Here is a 16334-nt window from a genome sequence, read left to right on the forward strand (position 1 = left end):
AGATAATAGGCAATCAGCCATAAGGAAAACTGGTCTGGCAATCAAGGATTAATAGAATAATTTGGCAGCAGCAGAACCAGTATAAGGTAGAGTGTTTGGTCTGTTTATGAAAGGAGTGAGTGCAAGGGCCAGAGATATTCATTAGTGAGATATCCTACAGGTCCAACCTGTCGGTACATTTTAAACCCTGCTTCATGCACCTCATTGCAAAAATAAGAACGTTAGCAAAATTGTACTGTACGTCCCTTGTACCTTAAAGATTTGTTGTTTAGGTGCGCTAGGCTTATCCTGCCTCCTACAATTTAGTTAAGCCTGGTAAGGGAGCAAGAGAGCCACTTGGTAACAGTTCAGTTAATGCTCGGTTAGAGCTAGGTATTGTTTGTATTTTTAATTGTTTGTATTTAAAAGGTCAGCTATCCTAACTGTTGAAAGCAATAAAAGTGCCATTGTCATGCAAAATATCTCCCCCCAAGACTAAATTGTTGCCTTTCCTAGATACCCACAAAAGGGGCAATACTGTGACAGCACCTTGTCCATTCTGACCATCAGGGGTGCTGTGTTACAGTGTGCATTGGTCCCAAATTACTTGAATGTAGTGTCAAATAAAAGCTCCAGCAATTATTGTCTAGAAAATGGAAGTCAAAAGCCACTGGCAACATTATAAAATCAGAATGACGATGGATTTTGTTGCGCGTTTCTGTCTCACAGCTGGTATCTAAAACAATCAGAGTTGTACACTTGTTTTCCATTGCAAATACATTCAAATGAAGAGCTGATTTTCATATGCAGTGGAAAGCGGCTGGATGTTTTAGTTTTTTTTCTGGTTATTTAACCCGAGTGGATTCCACAAATATTTCTTACAAAACTTGTAACGCACGAAACAAATAATTTAAAGTCATCATGCAAAAGGTTTCGATACTGTGAGTATTCTGCAGCATACCAGTGGAGTGTTATTTTTAGGTATGCAATAAAAACTGGTACGCAGCTCAATGCGCTTGCTTGCTCATGCCTAAACAATGCCTGAACAACTTCCACTAAGAAAGCAGGGATCCGCCCGTTCAAATCTGGTACGTTATGCTATTTTCATTGTTAATGTAATTTATCATATTTTTCCACCACTGAGAAAATAGTATGTGAATACTTATCATTTGAATACATTGGGTCTTGTACATTTTTGTACTTGTGCAACTTTGCGCTAGACTTTTTTTTCTTTTTAGAGAAATTGATTGTCTGTTTCCAGTTTAAGTTTGCAAAAAAAAAAGTATAATTAATGTAAATTAATTGACAACAGGAAAACAACTATCAGATTGCAATTGATTGCATCTGTACCAAATTCTGACAGCACTTTCTGACATTACATGGGTCAAGTTTTGGTATGCCTACCATATTATGACGATGTGTCACTTTCTAACACTAAACCAGTATTTGGAGATTTTTCTGCTACTTTCTGCAAATCACTGGAACATTAAACCATAATTATGTAAAGTTCCTGCAAACTTGGAAATACATTGATCCCATAGTAGCATGCAATGGTTCATTTTATTATTTATGAAACTAGACTTCTGAAAACATAACACAACAGCTGTTGAAAGAAGGTTACCGGAACAAGCTGACATTATTTGTAATGTTTTTAATTGGATACAGGGTGTATGGGTTACACTTACGAAACCAAGGTTAAATATTATGCTTTCAGTACAGTTTATAAACTCCTATAAAAATGTTCTCCTCACTCTCTCCCGTTCTTTCTCTCTGAGCACAGAACCCCGACTGAGTGTGTGACAGGGCGAGAAGCCTTGCACGTGAAAAGGGGGCAGGTCTCCCCCTCTGCCCCTGTGTCTCATTTGCGTTATTTTGTATTTCTGTTTTATGATTTATATATTTTTATATAGGACAAGGGAGGTGCCGTCCTTCAGTGTTTTGTTATTGTTTATTTGTGTATATGACGGCGAGAAGCCATAGGTTTTGTTTGGCAGCGTGGGTGGGAAGCGCCATCCACATTAAAAAAAAACCTTGTGCCGAAGATGACCATCTCCTGAGTTAATTCATTCTTGCTAATCGGGAGATGGTCACCTATATAAAAGTCTGCAGCTTTCGGCGCTCTGTGTGGGTGTTCGGAGGAGCGCAAGTGAGAGCATGAATAATTTAAGTACGATCAGTGAAGGCTACTGGGCAGCCTGATTGCATTTTTTTGTGTGTTCGAAATTTGTTTTTGGTTTGAATATTTATTTTGCTCTGTGAGCAGTGTGTTTTTTTTTTTTTTAATATTTTATTTAAACGGCACTGCAGCATTTTTGCCCTGCAGTACTGTGTTGGTTTTTCTTCCTGCATTCTGGTCTGACGTCACCACACCGCTGCCCTGCTCTATCGCAGGTGTACCGAGACTCAATTGCTAATCAGTCATTCAATTTGGAATCTTAGTACATCTGCACGCGAACTAGTTGTGCTCCCCATGCTTCCTTATGAATATCCAGTTTAATCTGCACATGGAGTGATTGTGCAATATCTGTGCCTAAATACAATTCTATATTTTATATCACCTGTGCTACATAACCCACACTCCATGAACCAATACACACACACAAACACACACAACATAAATACTCTACACACAACATATAACACAAAATACACACAGGGGCGGGGAACACAGCCACAGTTAGTAAGTAGTGGTTAACACTTAACATTATCACAAAACTGACACCTTTTTGGATCATGCTTTATTTTAAAGGCCACTTTTTGTAGTTTATTAACTGTTAACAAACATTGTTCATTTTGAGCCAAGGGTTCTATATTGAGATCTTTCTAAACTAATGTAACAGGCAGTGTTGTATGCTTCACTGCCAGTATGGATTGTGTTCCCTGTCAGTGAGATGAGGGTGAAAGATCTATAACTACAAATGCAGACCAACCTGGCTCATCTGCATTGTGGTTAAGATGCCCGCTAATAAAAACCTGATTTAATTTGCTAAATATTACTAAAGTAACAGTTAACTGCTTTAAAATATATGATTGACTGGAAATTGATACTCTATAGGGCCCTGATGTTTGCAGTTTTAGTTATTGTATATTAACTAACAATTAACAACAAAAAACATGTATATTAACATATTTATTAACTAGCTGTTAATATTTAATAGACAGCCCTTAAAATAAAGTTTGACCCTTTTTTGTTTAAGATAATGTGGTTTAGGGACATGTATGGAGCATTAAATAATTGCACACAGTTATCATGGTTTTTGGTATTTGGCTATAAGGATAGCGACTCCATAATTAAAATGGAATCATTCACAATTTTAAAATGTAAACTTCTTTCTCTTTCTTTCAGAATGTGGCTCCGAGAAGAGGAACATGCAGCAACTGTGGGGAGAACCTGGAGTATCCACAAAGCAGGAAGTAAGTCAAATCCAAGGGCACTATTATAGGAATGTGTGGCCTACAGTTCAGGAAGTGGCTAGGTACCAGGAAGCAACTAGTTGTATGTATTTTAAAAACTTCAGATACATCACTACTTTAAATGAAAGTATAAAGAGTATAAATACCAAAAACCAAGCAGCAGTGACCAGGTGTTTATACAGGCAAGTGCCATTGCTGTACTCCCCTTCTAACACTCGACTTGTTTTATCTGATTGGGTGAGCTGCCTCTGGGGGTAGGATTAGTTCCGGTGTCAAGTCCAGTTCACATGGCAAACGGGGTGGAGAGGTAGGGTTGGGTGATGTGCCTGTTGGTTCCAGCTGCAGCGATTGTCTGGGAGCTAAAGCTCTAGCTCCAAGGGCTCCCTCTGCTGACTGTGTACAAGAATTAAACAAAACAGCTTCCAGCTTGTTACATACAAAGCACCAAACAAGGGGAAGTATTCAACAAACTGTGTTCCCTAAATACTACCAAACGCCTCCCTGTGATCAGCGTGTCACAGCCTCCAGTCCAATCTCTGCAAATAAACACAGTTGATCACAGTAAAGAAAAATCCAGGTTATCCAAAGATTTGCCTCACAGAAAGATCTCCAACTTCCGATTGAACTTTTGCCCCGACGGTGACCTTTGAACCAGTGCATCTCCTGTTGGGGATACTTCTAGCCTTGCCTAGCGCCCTCTCCTGTCAGGAGGGAGATTTGCAGCTCAGATTCATTCACTCCCTGTCACAGATGTCAGATCAAATTCATTATTGTTAGAAAGTAAACTTCAACATATTACAGTAGCACACAGCGCAGCACAACTGCGCTTTTTTCTCCTGCATCTGTGTTGTAGAAGCCCCTGTTGTAGCAAATCCAGGCCTCAAGAGGTGAAAGATATGAGAAAAAATTACCCCCAGCAACTCAGCAACCCCAGCAACTCAGAAAAAATCATTTGTAGCAAAAGTTTTGCTTTTGTGGATGAGGACAAGAATGCCTGCAATGATTTATTTCAGCATTTATTTGCAAACTCCAAAAATGCTAATTCAAAAGTATTCATTCATACCCTGACAACAGAAATTAAATTAATAGCTAGTTGAGGCAGCTTTAGCAATAACAACCTCTCTTCAACGCAAAATTGTTCCCATTCATGCATCTACACATACAACCCCATAACTTCCAAGTGAAGAAAATATTCTAAAAATTTGTAGAAAATTAATTAAAAATAAAAACTGAAATAGCTTGGTTGGATAAGTGACAACCCCCTTGTAATAGCAATCCTAAATTAGCTCCGGTGTAACCAATCGCCTTTAAAATCACACATCAAGTTAAGTGGCCTCCACCTGTGTTAAATTGTAGTGATTCACATGATTTCAGGATAAATTCAGTAGTTCCTGTAGGTTCCCTCTGCTGGGTAGTGCATTTCAAAGCAAAGACTCAACCATGAGCACCAAGGCGCTTTCAAAAAAACTCCAGGACAAAGTTGTTGAAAGGCACAGATCAGAGGATGGGTATAAAAAAATATCAAAGGCCTTGAATATCCATTGGAGTACAGTCAAGACGATTGTTAAGAAGTGGAAGGTGTATGGCACCACCAAGACTCTGCCTACATCAGGCCATCCCTCCAAACTGGATGACCGAGCAAGAAGGAGACTGATCAGAGAGGTTACCAAGATGCCAATCACAGCTTTGCAAGAACTACAGGATTTTATAGCCAATACTGGTCAAAATGTGCATGCGACAACAATATCCCAAGCACTCCACAAATCTGGCCTGTGTGGTAAGGTGGCAAGAAGGAAGCCATTACTCAAGAAAGCCCACCTTGAATCCTGTTTTGAAGTATGCAAAAAAAAACACTCACGAGATTCTGTAGCCATGTGGCAAAAACTTTTGTGGTCTGACGAAACTTAAATGGAACCTTTTGGCCTAAATGCAAAGCGTTATGTTTGGCGCAAACCCAACACAACGCATCACCCGAAGAACACCATTCCTACTGTGAAGCATGGTGGTGGCAGCATCATGTTATGGGGATATTTCTCATTGGCAGGGACTGGGGCACTTGTCAGGATAGGAGGGAAAATGAATGGAGCAAAGTACAGCGAAACCTGCTGCGCTCTTCAAGAAAGCTGAAACTGGGATGGAAGTTCACCTTTCAGCATGATAACGACCCAAAGCACACAGCCAAAGCTACACTGGAGAGGCTAGGAAACAAAAAGGAAAATGTCCTTGAGTGGCCCAGTCAGAGCCCTGACCTAAATCCAATCGAAAATTTGTGGCAAGACTTGAAGACTGCTGTCCATCAACACTCCACAAAGAACCTGACAGAGCTTAACAGTTTTGTAAAGAAGAATGGTCAAATATTGCCAAATCTAGGTGTGTAAAGTTGGTAGAGACCTATCCCAACAAACCCACAGCCGTAATTGCTGCCAAAGGTGCTTCCACCAAGTATTAACTCAGGAGGGTGGAGACTTAACCAATTATGATCTTTCAGTTTTGGATTTTTAATATATCCCTTTTGTCTCAATAAAACTTTTTTCCCCTTAACAGTGTGGAGTATGGTGTGTAGATCGTTTGAAAAAAATCCTAATTTAAATGCATGAAACTCTGAGGCACTGACACAGCAAAATGTGAAAAAAGTTCAAGGGGGTGTAGACTTTCTATAGGCACTGTATACATGCAGTGGTTTGCAGAAGTATTTACCCCCCTGCAAAGTTTTTACATTTTTTGGGCACCTGAGATTACTCCACGATGCTTTCGAATTAGACTTTGCATGTAGAATCTACACAAACTACTCAACATTGATAAAGTAAAAAAATGCATATAAAATATAAATAAGTAAGATTTACAGAGAAAAACAGATTAATTTCAGTTGCATAAGTATTCAAATACTTTGCTACTGCAGCACTAAATTAACGATTTGTTTGAAAGGTCCCAAAATTTGTGAAATGGTTTTAGCCTGTGTGTACTCAAAGTGGTTTAACTTGTAGATAATTTCCCTCGAGTATATAAAGACTTTCAAGCTGCAAAAAAGCAACCATGAGGACCAATGAGCTTTCGAAACAAGTCAGGGATAAATGGTAGAAAGGCACGGAGCAGGAGGGTACAAGAAGTGGAAGGTGCATCATACCACCTAGACACTTACCCAGATTAGTTTGCCCCTTCCGGGCAAGCACAAAACTAATTTGGGATGTCACTCTGAAGCCAACAATGACCTTGGGAGATCTGCAAAGTTCTGTGTCTGAGATGGGAGTCAGTGTTCACACATCAACAATGAGCTGGTCCCTACACAAAGCTGGCCTATAGGGCCGGATGGAAAGCTGAAAGCCATTACTCAAAAAGACTCATCTTAAAGCACGTATGAAGTTTGTGAAAAATCATGTAGATGATACTGCAGAAATGTGGAAAAAGGTTTTGTGGTCAGATGAGACAAAAATTTAACTTTTCGGTGTAAATTCCAAGCATTACATCTGGCGCAAGCCCAACACTGTACATCACCCAGTCAACACCATCCCAACTGCCAAGCATGGTGGTGGCAGCATCATGTTATGGGGATGCTTCTGTTAAGCAGGGCCTGGGAAGCTTGTCAGGATAGAGCGGAGAATGAATGGTGCAAAGTACAGGCAAATCCTTCAGGAAAACCTATTTGAGTCAGGCAAGACTGAAACTGGGGAGGAAATTCACATTTCAGCAGGACAGTGACCCGAAGCACAAAGCCAAAGCTACAGTGGAGTGGTTGAACAAGAAGAGAATTAATGTTCTTGAGTGGCCCAGTCAAAGCCCTGACTTGAATCTAATTGAAAATGTATGGTGAGACTTGAAGATTGCAGTTCATTGACTATCCCCAACAAACTTATCACAACTGGAGCAATTTTCCTATGAAGAATGGACAAACATTTCACCATCCTACTGTGCAAAGCTAGTAGAGGCCTATCCAAAAAGACTCATAGCAAAAAGGTGCTTCTACCAAGTACTGACTTAAGGGGCTGAATACTTATGAAACCAGTAAATTTCATTTTGTACATTTTCTTTGCAAGTTTTGCTGACATTTAACCTCCTCCTCATATAACAGTGTTCAGTTTAACCACTACAGCTTTGAATACAAAAAGTTATTTTGAAAATTATTATCAAAGTTATTTGATAAATTATTTGTAATTCAACAAAATGTGACATTATTGGTAGGAGGTGAATACTTCTGGGGGGGAAAAAAAAAAAAAAAAAAAAAAAAATATATATATATATATATATATATATATATATATATATATATATATATATATATATATATATATATACACACACACACACACACATTACATTATTTACTAGATATACTAGATTATCCTTGCAGTGCATTAAAAATGGGATACTTCAAACGAGCCATATTGTGGATCTCAATAAGTCATATATGGCTCAAGATCCATCCGTTGGACAGCCCTGATTTAGACATTTATATCTCTCCCCTAATTCTGCATGGACTTACTTTTTAGACAGTGGAATCCACAACAACCCCAACTTGAATCTATATTAAGCAAGGATGTTAGTATGGTTTATACTTGGTGCACTATGGCTCTTTTAATATTGACAGCTCTTTCACTGCATTTTATTATTACAAATGTTTATACAATGTTTATTTGGCTCTTTGGCAAAGTATATAAGTGAAGATACTGATCCTGTCCAGTGAAAACTGAGTGCTGTGGTTTGCCTGACTCATCCTGTGGTTTGATCCTGTAGCCGGTGAATGGAAAGGTTTCCAGGATTTAAATCATATCATGCAAATGTGCTTCCCTCATGTCCCTCGTCTACTAGGTGCCACAGAATTTGTCAGCAGTATGCAAATTAGACTGACACGAAAGATCTTTCATGCTCGTCAGTGAGTCTTGTGCAGCCTTTTTCTTATCACACTGTCATACTCAGTTTCAACCAGATCAGAATAGCTACCAGTTTGAAACATGTGTCAGAGGTTCCTACCTTTGTCGGTTTTTTTTTTTAAAAGACATGTTGATTCATTTTTTTTACATGAGCAGAAATATTTTTCAGCAAAACAATGCATGCCATTCATAAACACACAAGACTGGTTATCATGGAGTATTTTCCAGACATGGTATTATTTATACATGGAAAATTCACAATTCAAATCAACTATAACGTTTCGGCTTCCTTGCTAAGAAGAATGATGTTGTTTTTTTAAGTTTGAAAAACAACAATATCAGTGTACCTAGCTATTTCTACCATGCTACCCGAAGAAGCATTGTAGATAATTATTAAAATAGTGAGTGAGTCATTTTATTAGTTACTTTACTGCTTCATTAAATATTTCTAGTAATTGAGAATTCTCCTTGGACATAGCACTGTTTGATGTTTCTGAAATCTCTGCATTATTATTTTATATAGAAGATATACTATGAACATTCATCTGATTAAATAACCAATGAGCCCCAGAATTGTAACTTGCAATTGTACTTTCATCTATCTTTATTCTATGTTATGTGTTCTTAATCACTTGTTATTACTTTCTACACTAGTGGATATTTGGTATGTTTTTAAAGTCACCAGCATATTTTATCTTGAGTCTGAGCAGGGTGGATTTTCTGTCATGAGGTCAGTATAAAAATCACCACTAGGGGTTAAAGTGTATCCCGCTTCAGAAGAATAATATAAATGTGTCACAGTTCTCAGACTTCAAAACGAGCTTCAATATTTTTCTTGCAGCCAACATTATTACTTCCCACTCATGCAAATCTACTCCTCTGAATCAAGAACATTTGTACCAAATCTCCAGACCATATCACTACTGGAAAATGCTTAATTGATTCTTTATTTATTTTAATTTTAAAATGTTGTTTTCGCTGTTTTTATTATTTATGTTCTTTTCATTGTACTAAATGTACTTCAGAATGCCCCTTTTCTTGTTAAAAGTGCCTTGGGATGGCTTGCCATGAAAGGCGCTTTAGAAATAAAATGCGATTTGATTTGATTTGATTTGATTTACTAGTGTTACTCAAGTCATCCATGAAGTAACTTTCCAGTGACACTGGCTTTTTTTAGCTCTATTGTATAGATGTTTAAACTTGACTTCCCTACATCACCCTCCTTCAAATACTTAATTAGGAAATTAAATAAGAAAGTATTTTATACCGCTCTTGCATACTATTTTAGGCTCAGATGAGCCATTGCAGTTACTATGGCTGTTACATATAATAAAATGGAACCTTCTCTCAGCAAGATCAAAATAGGACCTGTCTGGCCAAGTAGAGTGTGTTTTAAATATCTATGACAAGACCACTCATCATTGGCAAGAACAAATCACTCAGAAGAAAGGAATTTCATATGGATCAAAAAGTACAAACCACAGACAACATGTAATCTTTACATTTCCCCACATTTTAAACATTTTAACTAGTTAGTTCTTAACTTGTACAGCACTTTGAGATGGCATCCATATAAATCTATATTGTGTTGTGTAGTAAAATATATACTGTCTTACTGTGTGTGCCCTCTTGTAGTGCGGAAGGTGTCTGTCGGTGTTTCTACACAGTTAATGAATCCAAAGTATCCCCAGTCCAGGGAGTTCACAAGAGGGATGAACGGTACAATGGCTGTCGATCCGATAACCTGAGGAAAAGAGAGCCCATGCGTCGCGTTGGGAACATTGAGTTCAAGGGATCTGGAAAGAAGCGAGGAAAGGTACAGTATTGAAACATTAATTTAAGATTTGCATTGATATTCTACACCCATTTCTTTTCCCGGTTTTAAGCCTATAATTCCCCACAGCAGTATCCAGTTAATGAATAGATTAATGAAGAATGATTATCCCATCCAGACATTCTATATTGGTAGTAAATGTGTTATATTTGAGGTACCAGCATGACTGCGATTTAGCTTGTTCAATAAAATGTTTTGCCTATTTGTAAAGAGGGGACAGTCATACCAAGATATTTAGCAAGGGCTAAATTGGGTGATAAACGCCCTGCTCCCATCATCTTATACTGACAACAATTTGAATAATATCATTGCCAAAGTTGTGCATGACAGTGTCTGGTCACAGTCACCTATGTGCTTGTTTTAACATTTCTAACCTGGACTCTTCTTGTAGTTTGTGATAGAGCACTGCACCACAGACCCAGCAGCCCTATATGAGGTGCTGACAGAGGAATGGAACCTGACACCTCCCCACCTGGTAGTGTCGCTCGTGGGGGGGGACGAGGACTTCCAGATGAAGCCCTGGCTGAGGGACACATTGAGGAAGGGGCTTGTGAAAGCAGCGCAGAGCACTGGTGGGTTCATATCTGCATGGCGGGTTACAGCAGGGGTTCCCTTGACATTAGGTATCCTGACTGAGGACCCCACCCAATGAGTCCATAGAAATTAGAAATTGTGTTTTCCTCATTATCACTCCCTCTTTTGAAACCTCTTTATAAGACCACCTCAATAAAGGCCACTTTTGTGGTCACAATTTGCTCTTATTGATGACAATTGCAGCCTCAAAACTATGTACTGCAAAATGTTTTTAATATAATGTCAAGCTTTTAAAATGTGTTAATGTTATATACAAGACGGCAGCAAATCACTAGATGGCATTAGCTGTTACTTCTATCAAGACACTTTTGCTGATCCAGCAAGTTACATAAAGTACATATTGCAGACAACTAGAACTGAAGAGTAACTTCTCAACTCATGTGAAAGCACCTTTACAGACTTAATACATTCAGTAAGTCATTTCAATAAGAACTGTTTTTTTGCGAATATTACAAAAAAGTGAGGGGACAGTGAAAACCAAAAAAAAATAAATAAGTATTTTCATTTCCAGTGGCATTCAACTGAGCCATTCCTTTACCTCTGCAGGTGCTTGGATCGTCACCAGCGGGCTGCGTGTTGGCATCACCAGACATGTAGGTGAGGCGGTCAGGGATCATTCACTGGCCAGCACCTCTTCAAAGGTGAAGGTCATTGCCATTGGAATTGCACCCTGGAAAATGATCCATGACAAAGAGACATTGCTCAATGCTAAGGTTTGCATCCATTTTATCTTACTATGTCACCTGATCTATGTGTATTCTGTTGCTTGTTTGCCATGGGAATTCTAATATGAACTTCTTTCAGAGATATGTGGGTGCCAAAATCTACCCTTTTTTGGGATAGGCATCAACTTGTTGGGACATTAGGTACACTGTAACTAGACTTGGTTATGCTAATAAATAATGGGACACACATGTCAAAAATATCAGGTTCAGAAAGTATTTTGTTCTATATTAAAGTTCTAGCAGTCTATAGTTCTAATCCAGTGTACAAACTGCACTTTTCAATTCTGGTCCCTGCAATAAAGAGAGTCCAGTGAGTTGACAGCAAACCCTAGCCAAATATTTACACCACAGCACAGAGACCAGGGCACTTATAACAAGAGTGTAGGAGACACTTGTTTTACACTGAGTGAGTGTATAGAATGGGTTACAAAGCCACGTTGTCATGTCTGAATCAATGGGATCTTTTAACATCCAACTTGACAATGTTTTGGGATCAATTTGCTACTAGGAACTGGCTGAACGGCCTCCTCTACTTCATACATGTTCTAAGTACAGCTGCTCTAACATTCCTTTCGTTCACACATGCTCTAAATATAGCTGCGCTAACATGCATAAACCTGACTTGTCATGGCGTTCACTGTAGTTTTATTATATGAAGTAATATTAATAAGAGGCCAGTAGATAAAGCCTAGCAGGTGTAAAATAATGGTATTTAGACCCACTGCTGTTTACATCATTAAAACAAACCCTGGTGAGACACTGTGTAGGTACAGCGATTGCTCTGGAGGTTATGTTCATTAGCAGACTGCAATACAGTTTTAAAAATGGGTTATTGGGGGAGCTTGGGGACCAGGCTTAAAAACCACTGACGAATGGTGTAGTAGGAAAAAAGTAGTGGTTAAACTAAACTTTTTGGTGTTCCAGGCTGGGCACTTTATAATCTAAATTGGGCTATTCCTTGGCTTTAACCCTTGGTATAGCCAGGATTTACTTTTCACAGGAGAGGAGGATGCGAGTAAATGCTTTATTCCTTAGATGAGAAATGGGTAAACTTAGTTTACCAACATTACCCTAAACTACACCGCTGCCACTTACTGATATCCAGCTAGTAAAACCATGACATGCTCAAAATGGTTGAATATTGAATGTCTTTAACAAAATAGGAATTGTTGTTCTGTGTTCTTTAGCCTGCCAAGCCAGCATTTTATGAGACGGCAGAGCTGCCATCTGGCTCTTTATATTCTCTGGACAGCAACCACTCTCATTTCATACTGGTGGACGAGGATGAGAGGCACAAAGATGGAACAACTGAGATGAGAATCAAACTCCTGAAACACATCTCTGAGCAGCGCACAGGGTATGGAGGTATGAGATGACCAAAGGAAAAAAAAAAAACACTTTCCTATTCACTTTGATTCTTTTGGCACAAGAGCATGGTGGGGGACCAATTCAGTGACGTACTAACAAAAAAAATACTGTATGGCCACACGGTACATTTTCATTTCCCATGCGTTTCTCATAGTTTACTATGTTTTGCCATGTTTTTTAATATGCTTTCTCTCGCTAGTTAGTTACTATCCCGTTGCTAAACTTGCTAGTGATTTAAATATTTTCTGCTGGGACTAAAGCAATGGTGTGATATTAATAAGAGTTGAATGTGACTTTCATTAAGAGGGTTTGTTTTCCTTTGAAATGAGGGTTTGGCTCAGATTAAAGGGGCGTCTTATTTTCGAGTAAATATGGTAGTTAAGTATGTAGAATATTCCAGGTTGGTTATAGATGGACATTATATTTTCAGCTTTAGTAGTCTATATTAATAGGGGGAACTTGTTTTTATAGGCTACAATTCATATCCACACAACATCTCAGCAAACAAGCTCTGTACCAACATCCTAGTTTGTATTGCAAATACATATTTCTTATGCAAGATGGATCACTGATGAAACTGAAGCACATGTTGGTATAGCTGCTGAACAAACTTTCTCCCAGTTGAAGGTATTTTTAAACCTTTCTTTTTTTATAGGAACTGGTATTGAGATCCCTGTACTTTGCTTACTGGTACATGGTCAACCGCATATTCTTGAGGTGAGGATTATTCTAAATGGCTGGATTTTCAATCGCCCACCTGACCATGTTAGTCGAAAAATGTATTTGACCATATTTGTTATGTGATTTTCAATACCTTAGTTTTCCTAGTATGTAGCCTCAATTGTAATTTTAATTGGTACTGTATGTCCCCTACTATCGTATGGTGTTTGCAATCATTTTGAGTGCTTCTGTGTTTTTACCGTTTATCTCTAAATCATTTCCCTGGCTTTGAGCTTGGCTGGAGAATCAGAAGCACTGACAGCCTTCGTCATTCCAGCCAAACTGAAGTTTTGCGTAATGCACCTACTGTAATTATAATATAAACAGACAACGTTACTGAAGTAATGGAAAATATCTGGGGCTTTGATGGGTAAGAAGATCTTTGACACAGCCCTAATAATAACACTATTCCCAGTTTTCAGTGCACTTATTCTAATTGCACTGAGACTACTATGTGAATTAACTGTCTTATTGGAGAGATGTGGTAGGACCATCATTGGGACTATAGTCATTGAGAGGAATTCCAGGATAAGGTTCAGGCAGTGGAAACAAAACTTTTAACAGCTACTCAATCCATCTGAAATTACATTTCCATCTGCCACTGAGATTGACTTGAAAATTATTATTATTATTATTATTATTATTATTATTATTATTATTATTATTATTATTATTGATATATTTGGCAGATGCCTTTATCTATGTCAACTTACAGGTGTTACAGTGCAGTACAGGAATGCAAGCTTAATATATAATACAGTATAGTTTACAGTATGTGCAAATAATCCTACTAAAATACAATGTGAACTAGGATGCAGCAAGTTAGGATTACAAGTTTTATCAACAATGACATAATAGAAGTGCAATAGTGCAATAGTGCATTAGCTGAGGGTCCAGTAACTTGTTGTTTAGGTCAGGGAAGTCCAGTGCATAATATGAGGGGTTGTTCAAGAGATCTACAAGTGCAGTCTAAACAGGTGGGTCTTGAGTAGGCTGCGGAAGGCAGTGAGGGACGGAGCTGTCCTGAAGTTTTCCGTTACCTGGTTCTACCACATAGAGGCTAGGGAAGAGAAGGAGCTGGCAGGGGAGGATGGAGATTGGAGTGAAGGCATTACTAGCTGGCCAGTAGAGGAGGAGCAGGGAGGGAGTGTAGGGAGACGTGAGGGATTGTAGGTAGAAGGGGGCAGTGTGGTGAAGAGATCGGCAGACAAGAAAAAGGTTCTTTAATTGAATGCAAGCAGAGATAGGTAGCCAGTCGAGAGTGCGAAGCAGAGCGATAGCATGAGAGTAGCGAAGTTGGGAGAAAACAAGATAAGCAGCAGAATTTTGAATGAGCTGAAGGGGGCAGATAGCCGAAGCAGGGAGACCAGCAAGGAGAGAGTTACAGTAGTCCAGTCTGGAGAGTAAAAGAGTTTGGACCAGGAGCTCGGTGGAATAAGTAGTGAAAAAAAGATTGGATTATGTAGATTTTGCTAAGAAAGTAGCGGCAATTGCGTGTCAGGAAAGAGATGTGTTGAGAGAAGGAGAGGGATGGGTCAAGAATAACACCTAGGTTCCTAGCAGAAGGGAATGGAGAGAGTGGTAGAATCAAGGGTTACTGACAGAGAGGTCAGAGGAGGGAGAGGAAGCAGAAGGCAGGTAGAGGTCAGATTTAGTGAGAATGCGTCCAAATTGAGATAGCTGAGAGGCATTCTGAGATGCTGGAGGATATGAAGGACGAGAAGCAGGTTTTAAAACCGCAAATGTAGGTGGAACATGCTTGCAGTGAATATATTATACTGAAATATTGGTGGTTAGAGAGTTCATTTATAAATAGCATTATACAAAATGTGATACATGCTGTGTAATCCAGTTGAGGATTGGATTGTAGACTGCAGAGGAACCATCTGCAGCCCCAGTTTGATATTGGAGTGAGATAAGATTGAGTTTTATAGACTGGTTTCATGATGCAATGTGGCACACGAGTGCTTTTTCTTTCACTGACTGGTCAAACTGCCCTCTGGCCTCTCACGCTGTACCTATGCTTGTGTCTCTCGTCTCCAGAGGATATACAGGGGGATGATGAACTCGACTCCCTGGCTCATCCTGGCAGGGTCTGGGGGGATTGCTGACATCCTGGTGGTCATGATGAGCAGGCCGTGTGACCCAGATTATGTGCAGGAGCAGCTGCAGGAAAAATTCCATACAGAATTTGCATGGACGGACATCTTAAAATGTACAAAGATTGTGAGTCTTACTATCATATATTTCAGTGGCTAACAAAATAATTATTACTAGTTGTGCACTTCTATTTCTGTGTATGTCTGAAATAGACAGAAGAAACACATGTTGGAGCATGATGCATTTTTGTTTTAAATTATCTGGTACTACACTTGGCTAAATAAGTCTCTGGTTACATGACTTGTTTTCTGGTAGTGGTAATTCCTGGAGAGTGAAATTGTCCACACCCCTTCAACATCTCCTCTCTTGTTCTTAAACAACCAGCTGCCTTCTAATGAGTAACATGCTTGATCCCGAAGACACTGCTGAGGTGAAACGACCAAGCAGGAAGTGAAAGAGTAAAAGACTTCCTGCAAAAAGGCAAACAAACTGAAAACTTTCTAATCTAGTGTAGAACCAGATCTCCAGCCAAATGGAAGTGCAAGATAGATAAGGTTTGCCATGCACTTATGTGTATAATAGATTAATAGATTTAAACGATGTGTGTAAACAGTCATTTACCTTTTAAAGTATTATACACATTTCAAATAGAGCAAAACCTTGTGAATTGCTGTCCCTTCAAGTAGCACACTGAAGCAGTAAATAACATCTCTCCCTTTAATATCAGTAATGCTT

At 38.9% G+C, this 16334-nt stretch overlaps 1 protein-coding gene across 1 annotated transcript in view; it reads left to right on the top strand.

Moving 5' to 3' along the window:
• The window catches only part of LOC121295014 (transient receptor potential cation channel subfamily M member 5-like), a 67644-nt gene that overhangs the window by 29506 nt on the left and 21804 nt on the right, over window positions 1–16334 (top strand). The window contains exons 4-10 of the mRNA XM_041219283.1: window positions 3326–3393; window positions 9894–10074; window positions 10484–10664; window positions 11233–11399; window positions 12599–12776; window positions 13435–13496; window positions 15543–15725. Coding sequence (XP_041075217.1) covers window positions 3326–3393; window positions 9894–10074; window positions 10484–10664; window positions 11233–11399; window positions 12599–12776; window positions 13435–13496; window positions 15543–15725 — 1020 coding nt within the window. The remainder of the gene's footprint in view (window positions 1–3325; window positions 3394–9893; window positions 10075–10483; window positions 10665–11232; window positions 11400–12598; window positions 12777–13434; window positions 13497–15542; window positions 15726–16334) is intronic.

Source organism: Polyodon spathula, chromosome 19 (assembly GCF_017654505.1).
Source record: "Polyodon spathula isolate WHYD16114869_AA chromosome 19, ASM1765450v1, whole genome shotgun sequence".
Taxonomy (NCBI): Eukaryota; Metazoa; Chordata; class Actinopteri; order Acipenseriformes; family Polyodontidae; genus Polyodon; species Polyodon spathula.